This window comes from Paramisgurnus dabryanus, chromosome 1 (genome assembly GCF_030506205.2).
Source record: "Paramisgurnus dabryanus chromosome 1, PD_genome_1.1, whole genome shotgun sequence".
NCBI lineage: Eukaryota > Metazoa > Chordata > Actinopteri > Cypriniformes > Cobitidae > Paramisgurnus > Paramisgurnus dabryanus.
The window spans coordinates 8087242-8102568 of record NC_133337.1 but is presented as its reverse complement, the minus strand read 5'-3'; the positions used below and the strand labels follow the sequence as shown (position 1 = coordinate 8102568).

The 15327-nt window shown below is 39.0% G+C and overlaps 1 protein-coding gene across 5 annotated transcripts in view; it reads left to right on the top strand.

Annotated features, from left to right (window-relative positions):
* cald1a (caldesmon 1a) overlaps positions 1 to 15327 on the top strand; it is a 65184-nt gene that overhangs the window by 16567 nt on the left and 33290 nt on the right. For all 5 annotated transcript variants that reach the window (XR_012337755.1, XR_012337752.1, XM_065265884.2 and 2 more), the window contains exon 2: positions 10617 to 10713. Coding sequence is in view for 3 of the 5 variants with exons in the window: in XM_065265884.2 (XP_065121956.1) it covers positions 10640 to 10713 (74 nt within the window). In the remaining 2 variants the exon portion in view is untranslated. The remainder of the gene's footprint in view (positions 1 to 10616; positions 10714 to 15327) is intronic.

The window sequence follows — 15327 nt, the reverse complement described above, 5'->3', positions numbered from 1 at the left end:
TTTACAGTTGTGTAATTGTTTCAATGCAGCTTTAATGATGCAGGAGAAAACACAAAAATTGATGGACAACATAAGCAGCAGAATACAGCGGCTAAGATTAAACCATACCAGCGAGTGTAGTAACAATGTATAGAAAAGGTTGCCTTTAAGTTAAGCCAATGCAGGGCTCCAAATTAACTCTTTTTATGTAGGAAAAATGTAGGCGCACCCATCCAAAAATTATGAAGCACCACAACTACAATGTATAAGTTAATAGATTTATTTTATTAAAAATTAAACACCACAACTGGGTTTTTTTAAAAATGTGGTCTTTTTTGCTGCATAGATTCCAAATATAATACCCAAATGCTGTGTAAATAGTATAGCAGCAATAATAATTTAACAATTTCAGGTCACATAATTATGATCACAATAGAAAATCTAGCAAACACGTTAAACACTGATTAATTGTGACATTACAAAAGTTACCTTAATATAGAAGGCTAATTGGTTTTGATAACTGCATTACCAGGATGCTATTACTGCTAAATAGGCAATGTTTTGAAAAATACAACAAAAACATACCATCAGCATTGCCGTGTTCCACCTCAACATGGAATACAAGGATGTTTGCCGGATGTCCCTCAAGCAGGATGCGCACATACATTATCAAACACTCTTTGACAGGTCGGTGTCTCCATCAATAATGAACACATTTGTCACGACACTTCTTGTGTTTTTGGCACTTTCGCCATGTTTAAGCAAGGTCTCGCGCTTAAAATGTGTGGATTCTGCCACCATACTCCATTTCACAGGATTTACAGAGTAAATCGAGACATTTTCATAGCGGAGCCACTCGTAATTTTTAAGTCACTCTCTCTAAAAGGTTTAACGTTAAGCCTTATTTTTGGTTGGTAAAGTTGCATTTAAATCCGGACCGTCTTTATGAATTAATACAGTAGTAACATTGTCTGTAGTCGGCTTGTTCTCTTCATGCTCGCGGTTCATCTTCACATTTCCACACTTTACGTACCAACATAGCACAGCAATAAGGAATGATTGACATTCATATTAGCCAATCTGCGGTCTTCATTAAACACAAGAACTTAATGGTAAAATTTGATTGGTTATGTAATGTTAGAGAGAATACTGAACCTGGAACAGCACACAGCATAGTAAATTCAAGTCACATCACAACAAAATGGGCAGTCGCAAAAATGCTCCCAAGTATATTTTAAGGTTGCACAGATTAAATTTCAGTCGCATATGCGACCAAAACAGTCGCAATTTTGAGCTCTGCAATGTCAGCTGACTCCCCAGGGGTTGAAAAAACCCCTAGGAGAGAAATCTTCCCAGCTTTTTTTAGTCAGGTGAGAAAAGTGCTAAGAGAGGAAAAAAACATTGAGAGAGAGCAAGACAGCTGATTCTATAAAGAATATATTATATATTAGGTACGATTTTATAAATTTTTATGGGAATTCAAACATTTAAAATAATATACATGTATATATACATTAATAAGTAGATCAGGGATGGGCAACTTCAATCCTGTAAGGCCGGTGTCCTGAAGAGTTTAACTCCAACTTGCCTCAGCACACCTGCCTAAAAGTTTCTAGTGTGCCTAGTAAGACCTTAATTGGCTGCTTCAGGTGTGTATAATTATGGTTGAAGCTAAACTCTGCAGGACACCTGCCGTCCACGAACAAAGTTGCCCATCCTTGAAGTAGATTAATTGAGGCAAGCCGGCTTTGTGACAAACAGAGGATCAATATCGGTGTGGGTTATTGAGCTTTGCAACGTAAGGACGAAGTATGGTCCATATTTTTTACCGGTACACAAGGGTCCATGTACAGTTTCGTCATCAGAGGAGTAGGCTATGGATTTTTGAAACCTTACATACCTTGCACATGAGAATGTAGTATGGAGCCCAGGAGATGCATAGCACTTGTCACAATGCACATCAAACGTCTAACGTCTATACTTTGCAAGACTGTGCATACGTGCGCGTACACAAAAAAAACAGACAATAGACGGTTTCATCAGACAGACATACGGTGACACAATTACGCGTCTGGTCGGAACTTTACTTCTGGTTTCTGTTTGTTAAATGGTCTGACTAGTTGCTAAACTGAACTCTTAAACAATGCTTCGTCGAAAATAACAAATGTTTTGGTTTCCTAGGTAATCAGCGTGTTGTTTATTTAGCTTGTTATATTAATAAACTACTTTAAAAGGACTTTGTTGTTATTTATTTTTAGCGGCATTTACCGGAAGTTACTTGTGTTCCAAGAAAGCCGCTTGTTTATGTTGTTACTGCTGAAACCGTCTATACTCTGGGCTTAGACTTGACAGAGACTCAACTCTCGCATGGTGAAAGCAACATCTCTCATCATTCCACTCTCCTTCATAATGTCTTCAAGCTTCACGATCGTTATTGTTTTAAAAATCCAACCTCTGTTGGTAAAACCGTACACACTGTGCCTTAAATGAAATGCAACTGAGAACAATAACATCCTGTTAAAACGGCATGTTGAAACAATTCAAGTCAACACATGAATCTGAATCCATGGTATTTGCTTTCGTAATACACATCACTGATGTCATTGTGTGCAATACAACAGTACATGGAGATCTAAAGAAATGTTTGCCTTTGTAATCTATTTTGATTTGCTCTTCCTTCAACAACATGCCTCCTTTACAGTAACTTTTCACAATGCGATTTGTTCCCGGGGGATAAAATCTAATTATTAAGTATCCTCATGTTCAGAAGCCTGGTGGGTCTTGACTAGAGTTTCTGTTTAACTTTAAGTAGACATTTTAAGAGCTGCTTTAAAAATGTCATCTCCGCTAATCTTTCTTTACTAGCTGCTCTTGTTTCCCTGTGGACTCTTGCAGAGCAAAAGCTGAATTGTTCTTGTGGTTTGGCACAAGCGTCTACAGTATGTGTATATTTGCGACCTAGAGAGCTTTGCAGACAGAGGCCGTGCAGGACTGCAATCCCATGGGTCATTGCAGCAGGGAGCTTTGATGAAGGGTTAAGCAACCTACTTACCATGAACATAGTAATTTAGCAGGTAAATGTGTTATTACAGCTACTGAAACGTATGCTCTTTAGACAGGAGGCGTCTCCCTACATGCTGAGGGCCGGAAGCCAGACCCCTTTATGAAACCTTCGGAAGGAAAATGGGATCGTAGGACAGACTACCAGTCTTTATCCTGGTTCTTATGTGCTAGATGTAGCTGAACACGGGTGGTCCACGAGAGGAAAAGACAAATCCATTTCTGCATTCTTTCTCACAAGACAGGACTTTATTGTTAGAGCATAGCACACCACCAAAACACAAACAATTATCAGTGAAGGACTTCTTATACCCATCTCAGGAAACATGGAATGTAACTTATGTGATACTTCTTTTGCATCTTGAAAATGTTCCCCCTCTGTTTATCTCTTTTTGATTTTGGGCAAACTGTTTCTTTAATATGTTATGTCAGCGTGTGTAGTCATCTGGTTTCTCTGAATCTGAATGGAGAGACTGATTCGATTCCAGTTGATTGTACACAGTTGTAGTAGCAGTTTTATGGAGCTGAGTCACATATTTTTGCTTAGGGGCTCAAATATGAAGAGAAGCCATGTTCCTGAAAACAGAAGATCTAGCTCAAGATAGGATGAATTCCTGTGGTTTGTGAATGCGGGCACAGTATTCGGTCTGATAAGGAGGATCATTTCCATCTCTCCCTCTCTTTTTCTCTTTCTCGCTCTCTCCCATTCTCTCTGAAAATGGAGGTGGGCACGTTCAGTGTATCATCATAAAACTCTACTAAAATGAATTTCAGTATGTTGTTGATTTTACTATGGATTTGGCATGTGCCACTATTATGGTAATTTTATTCCTTGATTTTCCTTAACTTCATTTTTCTTTGCAATGTGGTTGGCCATTATGTTTTAAACTTTTTAGTTCTAAAATACATTTTCTAGTATTAAAGCAATACTCCGGCCAAATAACAAAATGACCCCATGATTTACTCACCCTCAAGCAATACGAGATACATACAGTGGCAAGAAAAAGTATGTGAACCTCTAGAAATAAACTGTTTTTTTTACAGTGATTTGCCATAAAATTAGATCTGATTCTCATCTAGGTCACAACAATAGACAAACACAATGTGCTGACAACATACAAATAATTTTAGTTTTTCCGTTTTCTTTTTTTTGAAAACACCCCTTAAACATTTACAGTGTTGGTGGAAATTGTAAGTGAATTATTGGATTTAATAGCTTGTTTGGCAGCAATTACTTCAAGCAAGCGCTTGTAGTAGTTCTGAATCAGACCTGCACATCGTTCAGAAGGAATTTTTACCAATTCCCCTTTACAAAACCACTTCAACTAAGACACATTTGTAGGATGTCTGGTATAACCACTCTCTTGAGGTCATTCCACAGGTTAAGGTCTGGGCTTTGACTAGGTCACCCCAAATGGTCCAAATGGTGCATTTTGTTTTTCTTAAGCCTGTTTGTGGTGGATTTACTTCGATGCTTAAGTTAATTGTCCTGATGCATCAACCAACTTCTACTGAGCATCAACTGGCAGACAGCCACCCTGACATTATCATGTAGGACATTTTGTTAAACTTGGCAATTAATTTTCCCCTCTGAGGGCAAGTGGTCCAGGCTCTGAGGCAGCAAAGCATGCCCAAATCATGATCCCTCCACCATACTTCACTGTTGTGATGATGCTTACTGTTGTTGTGTTTTTGTGCCATAGTATTCTTCCTGAACAATTCAACTTTTGTTTCATCAGTCCATAAAATATTTCCCAGTAGCACTGGGGTTTGCCAAGGTGTACTTTTTGCAAACTTCAGGCTCACAGCAATGTTTTTCGGGAGAGCAGCAGCTTTCTTCGTGGTGTTCTGCCTGTTCAAAGACTTGCGTATGGTAGACTCTTGAACAGAGATGTGTGTCAGTTCCAAGGATGTCTTTAAGCCTTTGGCTGTTACTTGTGGGTTCTTCTTTACTTTATTGAGTATTCTGTGTTGTGCCTTAGGAGTCATCTTGGCTGTGCGCCCACTTCTAGGAAGGGTACAGTATTAAACAGACAATTTGTCTAACTGTATAGACTGATGGATCTCTAAACATTTTGGGATTGTTTTGTATCCCTTTGTATCCCTCAGCCTTATGGAGTGCAACAACTCTTGATTGGATATCTTCAGAGAGGCATGGTTCATAAAAGCTGATGCTTTTTAAGGACAGCAGTCTTAAAATGCTTAAGTGTCTTTTAATCAATCAAAGTTGCGCTAAACTACACCTTTAAGCTAATTTTATTGATTGGACTCAAATTGGCCAACTTCTGACACAAATTAGCTTTCATTAAAGTAATTAGTCTATGGGTTCACTTACATTTTCCTCCAGCACTGTGAATGTTTAATGGGTGTTTTCAAAAAAGACACATGAAACTAGAATTATTTGTGTGTTGTCAGCTTATGCACATTATGTTTATCTATTGTTGTGACCTAGATGAGGATCAAATCACATTTTATGGCAAATCACAGTAGAAAAACAGTTCTAGGGGTTTAAATCCTTTTTCTTGCCAATGTATGTTCATCAATTTTCAGACGAACACATTTGGAGTTATTTTAGTAAATGTCCTCGCTCTTCCAAGCTTAATGATTATAAAAAAACAGGGATCAGGGAACAACGTCATCCTATCTAAGATGCCTGATAAATGCTGCTGTTTATAAAAATGAATTATATCACCTTAGAATTATTTACAATGTTATTTCCCTCCTAAATAACTTCAGTGTAGTTATTGTTTCAGTAGCTCGTAGGATGTCGCTAACTACTTTTCTCATGGCCAGCACGATTGTAGTTGAAATGTGATAAATGGCTTTACAAGCTACAGTTTCAAAGTGGCTTCCTCAACACTGGAGTCAAGAGTTTATGTTCCCTTAACAGAACACAACTAACTGGCCACAACTCCATGAGCAGAAGAGAGAGGAAGTGGATGATGTGGGAAGAAAACGACTGGAATGAACAATAATTACGAGTCAGGAGAAGGTTGAAGAGAAGGATGGTTGAGAAAAAGAAAAGCGAGAGAAAAGAACAGGAGAGAAGGAGCAGCTTAGAGCCGATGTGATTGACAGTTTGCACCATAATGCTAGAGAGAAAACTGGGAAAAGAGGGAGGGTGGAAAAATGGGAAAGGAAAAAGCCGGATGTGGCTCTTTAGTTTTGAGTAGCTATAGCTACAGAGAGAGAAAGGGAATGAATATATTTTTGTTGGAAATAAAAACACTACTTTTTGATCAACTTTCGAAAAGTATTGAAAACAAACATTTGGTATACTCTAGAACGCTTTGTTTAATTTACAAATGGAAATTGGAAATCACAGTCTTAAATGAATAGTTCAGGATAAGTTGGTGAAATTTCTTTTTCAGTAGAAAAATAAAGAAGATATTTTTCTGAAACCCCAGTGCTCTGTGATTCACAGAATGCATATATTCAATACAAAAGTAATCCCCATTACTCCTGGTTACATATTGACATTTTGTGAAGCCAATCAATCATTTTTTGCAGGGCCTCTGCCAAACATGAGCGTGATGATCTTGTGGTGTTTAGTGGTGGTTGGTACACCAGCCTCGCAGTGCCACCCATAGAGCGGGAGGGTAAAGTACACTTCATAGATATACATAGGCTACACATTGTAAATAGCGTTCAATTTCTTGCACACAAAAAAAAACTATTGATTGGCTTCACAAGACAATATCTCAAGTCAATATGTCACCAGGAGTGATGGAGATGTCTTTTGTATTGGATATATGTGACCCTGGACCACAAAACCAGTCGTTAGTTTCACATGTCTATTTGTAGAAAAAGCAAAAAATACATTGCATGGGTCAAAATGTTATATTTTTTCCATTTATGCCAAAAATCATTAGTATATTGTGTAAAGATATTTGGTTAATTTCCTAATGTAGGATGCAGAAAAATTGCATCCAAAATTGACCAAAAACTCACCTACAAACTGTTATGCGTTTCTAGGAATTCCTAGGATTTCCCATTCAAGTTTGGTAAAAGCTTCCCTCATTCAGTCAACAAAGTCATTGTAATGGTAAACCAGTAGAGAGCACTAAACCTTTTCATTAGTTAAGTGCGTGGTAAAGACTTTGTTTGGACTTTGGACTTTAATTGCGATTTTTCAAAAATAAGTAAATGCAATATTTAGATTTTTTTTTGCACTCTCAAGTTTTTTTTTTATCATTGTATATCGGCCAAATATTGTCTTATCCTAACCAACTATACATCAATGGAATGCTTATCAATTGTTGTATAAATCTCAATTTTAAAAACGTAACTGGTTTTGTGGTCCAGGGTCAACACAAAACCAACTTTTTGTGTGGAACCCGTTGTTTGGCATTATATGAATCAAGGAGGCATGGGGGTTTTTGCAAAATATCTTCTTAGTGTTCTACTGAAGAAAAAATGTCACCAACATAACAGATGGCCCAAGGTTTTTTTTTAGGTGAACTATCCTTTGAATATAGTCACTTGTTCTGTCTTGGAGACCTACATATGTTATGTCAGCTTACGACCTCAATTAGAATTTATTTGGAAACTTGTTTTTTATAAACGAAAACATGACATCATTAAACATGACATCTATACGGAGGTTGGTTAACATTTATCGTGACATTCTTCAGCGTCTGCATTGTTTTAGCAGTCAAATGTAATCCCACATATTGATTAAGTAAGGGATAATGTAGAGGCAGCCGGTAGTTATCGGGAAATAAGCCCCGACAGTGTGATCAGGACCCGACGCGAAGCGGAGGGTCTTGTATCACACTGAAGGGGCTTATTTCCCGATAACTACCGGCTGACTCTACATTATCCCGCTTATTACACGGCTACTTGTCACATAAGAAAAAAAACTGGACATGAATATGAATTTGAAACATTTTATTGGCATATTTGTTTTAAATTAACATTTTTATCCTTCCGCGAAACTTTGCACAGATGCATAAAATGATCGTAATACCTTATTAAGATCCTCTGCTTCATACTTGTCTGTCTCCATTTGTTTCTCTTTAACCAGTCTTTGAGAAGTTTTAATGCCCATTCTGTATTTTTTTTGTGTGTTGGCTTCGTAGCTGTCATGCTCTATTTTGTCAAGTTCAGTTTCAGTAAGCTGTCTGTGTCTTGTCGTGGTTGTCCAGTGTTTGTCACAAGATGGCGCCAAACAGACAGTAATCTTTATTGGCGCGGAGCGATCTTACTCGTAAAAGTAGTCCGGCTATGCGTTATTATTTTGGAGCGGTTATTATTCGAAAAGAACGAACCTGCAAATGTCTCAACTGACCAATCAGAATCAAGCATTCCAGAGAGCCGTGTAATAAATGTATAGATTGAATGCAATGTAAGAGCGTACTGTCACTAGCCAGCAGCCATATCACCCTGTAGCCCAAGACAGCTTGCCCACTGAAGCTAAGCAGGGTTGAGCCTGGTCAGTACTTGGATGGGAGACCACCTGGGAAAAACCAGGTTGCTGCTGGTAGAGGTGTTAGAGAGACCAGTAGGGGGTGCTCACCCTGTGGTCTGTGTGTGTCCTAAAGGGCGATTTATAGTCGTGCGTAGGTCCTACGGCGTAGCAGCGACGGCGTAGGTTCCGCGTCGGTTTTCATTTATACTTGTGCGTCGCCGTCCGCGTCGACGTGCAAACACACACGAAACCGCTGGTTGGCAGTAATCACGTGTGTAACCACAGTAGCAGCAGAAGTCATCAGAGAAGAAGAAGCTAAGCAAGTTAACCCACAAACGAAGAAGAAATAGCAACTTGTTGTGTATAATTTGAGAAGACCAGCAATGATGGAAGTAAATAAACAGCAACTTATGTTGCAGTTTGAGTTAAATCACTCCTCAACTTGGCTCATCTTTGTTTTCACCGTCTCAACCGGAAATACCTATGACGCCGTTTTTTTACCTGACGGGAGGGGTTCTGGTGGACCAATCACAGAGCTTGCGGTCCGCGTAGAGCCGACGCGCTGTTAGGAATTTTGTGAGGTGCGCGTCAGGCTACGCAGAGCTACGCACAGGCTACGGATAGCCTACGCCGTAGCTACGCCGTAGCACCTACGCACGACTATAAATCGCCCTTAACACCCCAGTATAGTGACGGGGACACTATACTGTCAAAAAGCACCGTCTTTCGGATGAGACATTAAACCGAGGTCCTGACTCTCTGTGGTCATTAAAAATCCCAGGATGTCATTCGAAAATGAGTAGGGGTGTGCCCCGGCATCCTGGCCAAACTTGCCCATTGGCCTACTAATCATCCCCATATATACTAATTGGCTATATCACTCTGTCTCCTCTCCACTAATAAGCTGCTGTGTGGTGGGCGTTCTGGCGCAATATGGCTGCCGTCGCATCATCCAGGTGGATGCTGCACATTGGTGGTGGTCGAGGAGATTCCCCCGTTCATATGTAAAGCGCTTTGAGTACTGAGAAAAGCGCTATATAAAATGTAACGAATTAAATTATATAAAATGTAACGAATTATTTATCCAATCAAACCGCGCCCGAGCACGTTTGACTCCCAAAGCCTGGTTCGTTTGACTACTGTGATCGTTTCGTATCTTGCCCTGGATGCTGTTAATTTATCGTGCCCTGGTCCCGTTGCAGAGGTGGGCTCAGTGTCGAGAGAGCACATTACTTCCTGTTTTCTTTAAAACAATCGCATCCTAATGACAAAAGCGTGATCGGGCACGGATAGATAAAAGTACAGTGTGAGTGCAAGCCTGTGGGGACCTGGGCCAATGCGCTCAGGCATGGATCAAGGCAACCGTGCGTAATATGAGCACGCCCTAAGTTGCATAAAAGCTCTACCAAAACATAAATGCAAATATAAAAAATAATACTACATTATACAGTTAAGAGCAATTTAACGTTTTCTCACGTTATAAAATAATCCTTTTTTAATTTGTTAAGAAACCAGAATTGTTATTCATTCTGACTCCCATTGCTAGCTTTATTGAGATAATAGGAAATTTCACCCGTGTGTGTTCATTCAGAAATGTGACTTTTTTAATAGTTATTGTCAGTAAGGTTAAGGTATGGCGATCTCAAAAATGCCCTGTCTGAAGCATCACAGGTTCGAGATTAATGACAACAGCTTTATATCTCCTGGGTGGGCTGTGTTTCTCAACAATGTACCCTGCAGTATATTTAGTGCAACTCTTTCTGCTTGACTGAGCGGACATCCTGTGTTAAAATTCTATCCTCACTCATTTTCTCTCTGTCTCTCTCTCGCTCGCTCTCTCTCGCGCTCTCTCTCTCTCTCTCTCTCTCTCTCTCTCTCGTTCTTTCGCTCACTCTCCCCTACAATTTCCATTTTAAGTGGTATTATGAAAACAAACTTCTGATCTGTTTGATGTCGGGCTGAGAAAAGAATGGCTGTAAATGTCTTGCATATGGGAATGCATGATTTTTTGTGAAAAGGTTAACCAAATACACACAGCTGCTGTGGAATCCAGACGCACAGAACCATATTCAGTAATATATGCACCATGCCGTGTAGATATCCTAATATAATCTGTGAGTAAGATTAATGCATGAGACTTATTGAGTTTAATCTTACATTTTTTCAGGGCCAGACTCTCAGGACTGAAGCATGGATGATGATTTTGAACGGCGCCGGGAGCTCAGGAGACAGAAGCGTGAGGAGATGCGCCTAGAGGCCGAAAGGTAACGTTTCTGTCGTTATGTTCAAACAAACATTTATCTGTAAGAGTCTCAAATTTACTGCACAGGAAGTTTCGAAACACTCTTAAAAATAAACGTGCTGCACAATGCCATAAAATAAGCAGTTTGTCTGAAAGTTTAAGCTTTACAACATGCAGTTTCTATACAAAATATTGTTTTGTAGAATAATGTACAAACTATGTCTGATGTCACATCTCTGTGATAGTAGGGTTTGCTTATAAAGCAGAAACCAAGTGTTAATGTAACAAATTTAAGGACTGGCACATTTGCAAGCCTTTTGACCATTTAAGGAAATGTGACACTCCCATAAACATTCGAACCACTGACCCAAATAGCCATTTTGCATCGGAGCGCACTGATTCCCTTTGAGCGTTTGAAACAGCTGTTTCATTGAGATTCATGCCCTGTCAAAAAGAATTATGGGTATTTGCTAATGAACATGCAGATACAACTTTTTACATTTTACAAACCGGCTTACCCTATGGTGGTTTTGGCTGGTCTTCAATCAACTAAGTAAGTACCTTAGGCTGGTTAAAGTGGTTTATTCTCAATATAAATTCATATTCCTTCAATCAATGGCAGTAAACCTTCACATTTCTTCAGAGCATGTTATATACATTCTTATTTTTTAGGATATATGGGATATATTCGTCTAATCAGTTGGTGGAATTTGGAAACATGATGCAAATAGATTAGAGCCCCAATATATTTTTTACATAACAGCGTAAAACTAATGCTTTTTGGACTGTATGTTGTAAACCCTTGTTCATTTTTTAATGCGAATAGTACATTTTACAGAAAGCTACGTATAAAAGTTATAAATGCGACTTCTTTGCGCAATCTTAACTCCCTGATCCTGTTTTTACTTTCTTATAGTTGTTTAAATTTGGCCTGCTCGTCCTTGGCTGCTCATTTTGCTAATAAAAGATGAAATTGCGCTATTAAATTCCTTCCATTATACAGAGATGCCGTGACAAACGATATTTACTGTTTGACTGTAATTGACAAAGTCAAAACCATGTGGCGTCTCATCACAGCACACAGCGAATATGAAACAAGGCGCAGGCATGTGTTTTGGGTTCACGTGATAAGAGCTAATGTAGATCTACTTGGCAGGACAACAGAAGTGTTTACTCGCAACGATTTGAGGAGCTCATTTGTGTATCTTTAGGCATATCTGAGTGGAAACAAGGCAACAACAGGCAGGCAGATTTTGACTCGTGATGACGTGCAAAAAGGCTGATAACGCGTGTACATGCAGCTTGGCATCCAAGCGCCGTCGATTTTCATCAGGCGATGACGGCTAGACGCACGCCAGTTCTTTTCTACAAAAGACTTGCCAGCATTTCAATGGGTAAAAAATGTCAGGAGTATAAAGGAAGGAATATGTGTGAGTGAGCGAGAGAGATAAAGAGAGATGTGGCCGTGTGGTCTGTCTTTTCTCTGTGTTTATTACTGTAACTTACTGAGATGAGAGTACTTTGTTTTAGTTATGATGAAGTGTTAAAGAGCCTCAGTTGACACATTTCTGGACTACCTAAAATCTGATGCATCTTATTTGTCAAAATTACAAGCTCTAATATGATTGGCTGCCTCCTTTATATTTTTCCCTCTACAGTAAATTAAAATGCGTAGCTTTGTTGATGTAATTTCTACTGAAACAGGAAGTTATTGTAGGGCCTACTAAGTGCTTAAAACAGCCAATAGCATTTAGTGTACCTCATAGTCTGGAATCTGATAAAAAGCTGACATGCAGAATGATGTCAAAAAAATTGTTGATGAAAGACCAATTTCTTTAATGCTTATAAATTTAAAAACGCTAATTTTGTCAGTGTTTTGGGTTACACTTAATTTTAAGGCATCAGAGTGTAATAATAAGTATATACTATAGGGTAAGGATTAGGTATAGGATTCAGTTTAACCCTTTATGTAGTCGTATGTAGAATTTACTGTTATTTTTACAACAATTACATGCAACATGTGTAAAATAAGGCACTGTAAAATAAAGTGTTATCATGTTTTACAACACAGCTAGCATTTTTTAAAGTAATTTTTGGGGGGCTTTTTGCCCTTTATTTAGACAGTATAATGGAGGATAGACAGGAAGTGTTGGGTGGTGATAAGGGAACGGGATCGGCAAAGGACCTCATGACAGAAAAATGTGTTATTAACCACCCAACCTAATTTAAAAAATGCCAAGTCAAAAAAAGTTATCAAAATCTTGAAAATATAGGCAGAATCCTCTGATCTTAAGCGGCAGGGGCGTGTCCGCTGTTTGCACTGAAACCACGCCCACACGCAGGAAAGCTGCCATCTCTTTGAACTTTGAAATACCGCTACAACCTGAATCGATGCTTGCGATTGTGTTAGGTTAGGGGCGGGGCCATGCACGGTCGAGCGCCATTGAGCCACAGTTAGCCCCTAACACAATTGCGGGCATCTGTTCAGGTTGTAGTGCCTAAAAAAATCCTGTAATGGTGAAAAACTGTTTTGGTTCTCCTAAGAAGCTTTGACTGAAATGTTTTTTAGGGAACCAAATATTGTTCCTCTATGACATTAGCTCTTTCAGCACCTTTATTTTTCAGTGTACAGGTTTTTCTAACACCTCCCCTTGTGCTTTCCTATCCGTATATTGATTGACCAAGCTCAACCGCTTAACTCTGCTTTGCATTTAGTAAAATAGTTGGATGCTCTCAAAGGTCTTGAGAGTTTTCTTTTTTTAAAGCACCATGTAAACACAGCCGTCTCAAGCATGCATGAACAAACACACACACATGTGTGACTGCAGTGGCCTTTCTCTGGACAGTTTGATGTATTCAAGCACAAAGTTAGGTCACTGATAGACATCACATGGTTATACAGTAATGTTATGACTGCTGGCAGTGTGAGGAATGTTCTGACTAATGATTACCAAAACCAGACATTTCTGTTTAGTTCAGCAGTTCGGTATTAATGTAGAATTTCTTACTATTAAGGCAGAGCTGTATACTGTAGAAACATCACATTTGCATTAAGTCTTGTATGGAGCTTAAACTATAAGTATAGTCCTGTTTTTACGCATACAGTAGGGGTGTGAGAAAAACATTGATGCATCGCGATTCGTTATCTAATCGATTCTTTGTTCAATTCAAAGGCGCAGGACAAACTAAAATATCCGTTGACAGAAGAACATTTTAAGAACGAAGAACGAATTCGCTTCGTTTAGATAAAGATGGACAAACTACAACCTGCTCCATCAATTTTTAAATTGGCTGTGTGGCAGCTTATTTGAGTTCTTTCTTAATTTGTGTCCTAGCATTAACAACTGTTTGTTTTTAATAATTGTTCTTTGTAATGGTATGGCTATCCATGTTTTATTCAGAGCTTGTTTATCCTAAATTTTAATATTCTAAATGTAATTAACATTGTTAATATAATATGTATGTAAAGAATAGTTTTGGAATTAAATCGTTACGCCCAGAATCGCATCACGAAGCGTCTAAAGATTCCCCCACCGTTGCCGTACAGTGCACGTAAGTTGCGTAACACAAATTGCGTCATTAGAATAGTATGGGCACACTGTACGCGCAGTGCGTATTTTTGTAACCACGCATACTTTGCGCATGGGTGTATGGGAGTATGTAGTATGCTTAGATGCATTGCATTAACTATGCTTTGCAAGGTTGCACACAAAACCCTGTGCTTACGTTCACATACACGTAAAAAATGTTTTACTATTCTTCGATGTTAGGGTTAGGGCCGTATTGGTATCGCACATCTATCCTGTCCCATGAGATGTTAGGAAGATCTCAAGAAATAACACCCATCCCTAATGAACGACCCATTTCCGTCACTCTCTCTCTCTTCCTGCATGCATAAAGAAAGGCCTGCTGGAGGATATATGTGTGTTTTAAAATTATTTTATAGCTCAATTTTATGTGCCTTTAATATAGTTTCATTAAAATTAAAGGAGAATTAAAACATTATTTAGATCTTATATGTGATGTTTTTTTATTCAGGCAGGTGAATGGCAGGGAAAGTAGGCAGATCTGGGGAGTTGGAGAGAAGTGTGTGATAATGTGATGCCTGAGAAGAGTAGAGTAGACAGAGCGTGGGAATAAAATGTTTCTCTCTCTCTCTCTCTCTCTCTCTCTCTCTCTCTCTCTCTCTCTCTCTCTCTCTCTGTCTCTCTCTCTTTCTCTCTCACTCTCTCTCTCTCTCTCTCTCTCTCTCTCTCTCTCTCTCTCTCTCCTCAGACCCTTGTGTGGTGTCTTAGATTGCTCTCTAGAGCTTTAGTCCTGTGCCTCCATGTTTTCTTTGACATTTCTTAAATGTTTACACAAAAACAAAAACGCTGGGAATGCCTGAATACGTCCTGGATGGACGCTCTGCACTTTGTCGCGTATTATGATGGCAAATTAGCTACAACATAACCCCATATCAGTTTAAATTACCACACTGTGACCCTACCTTTATTTTCAGAGTTTATAAACCCAGTAAAATGTGTTGAATGTTGCGTAGCGCTAACCGCACACGCTATAAAACAGTAAATGTTACGCTCAAGTGAAAGATGGGGTCCATATGGAAAACATGTTTAGCTGATGTCTGGCTTTAAAT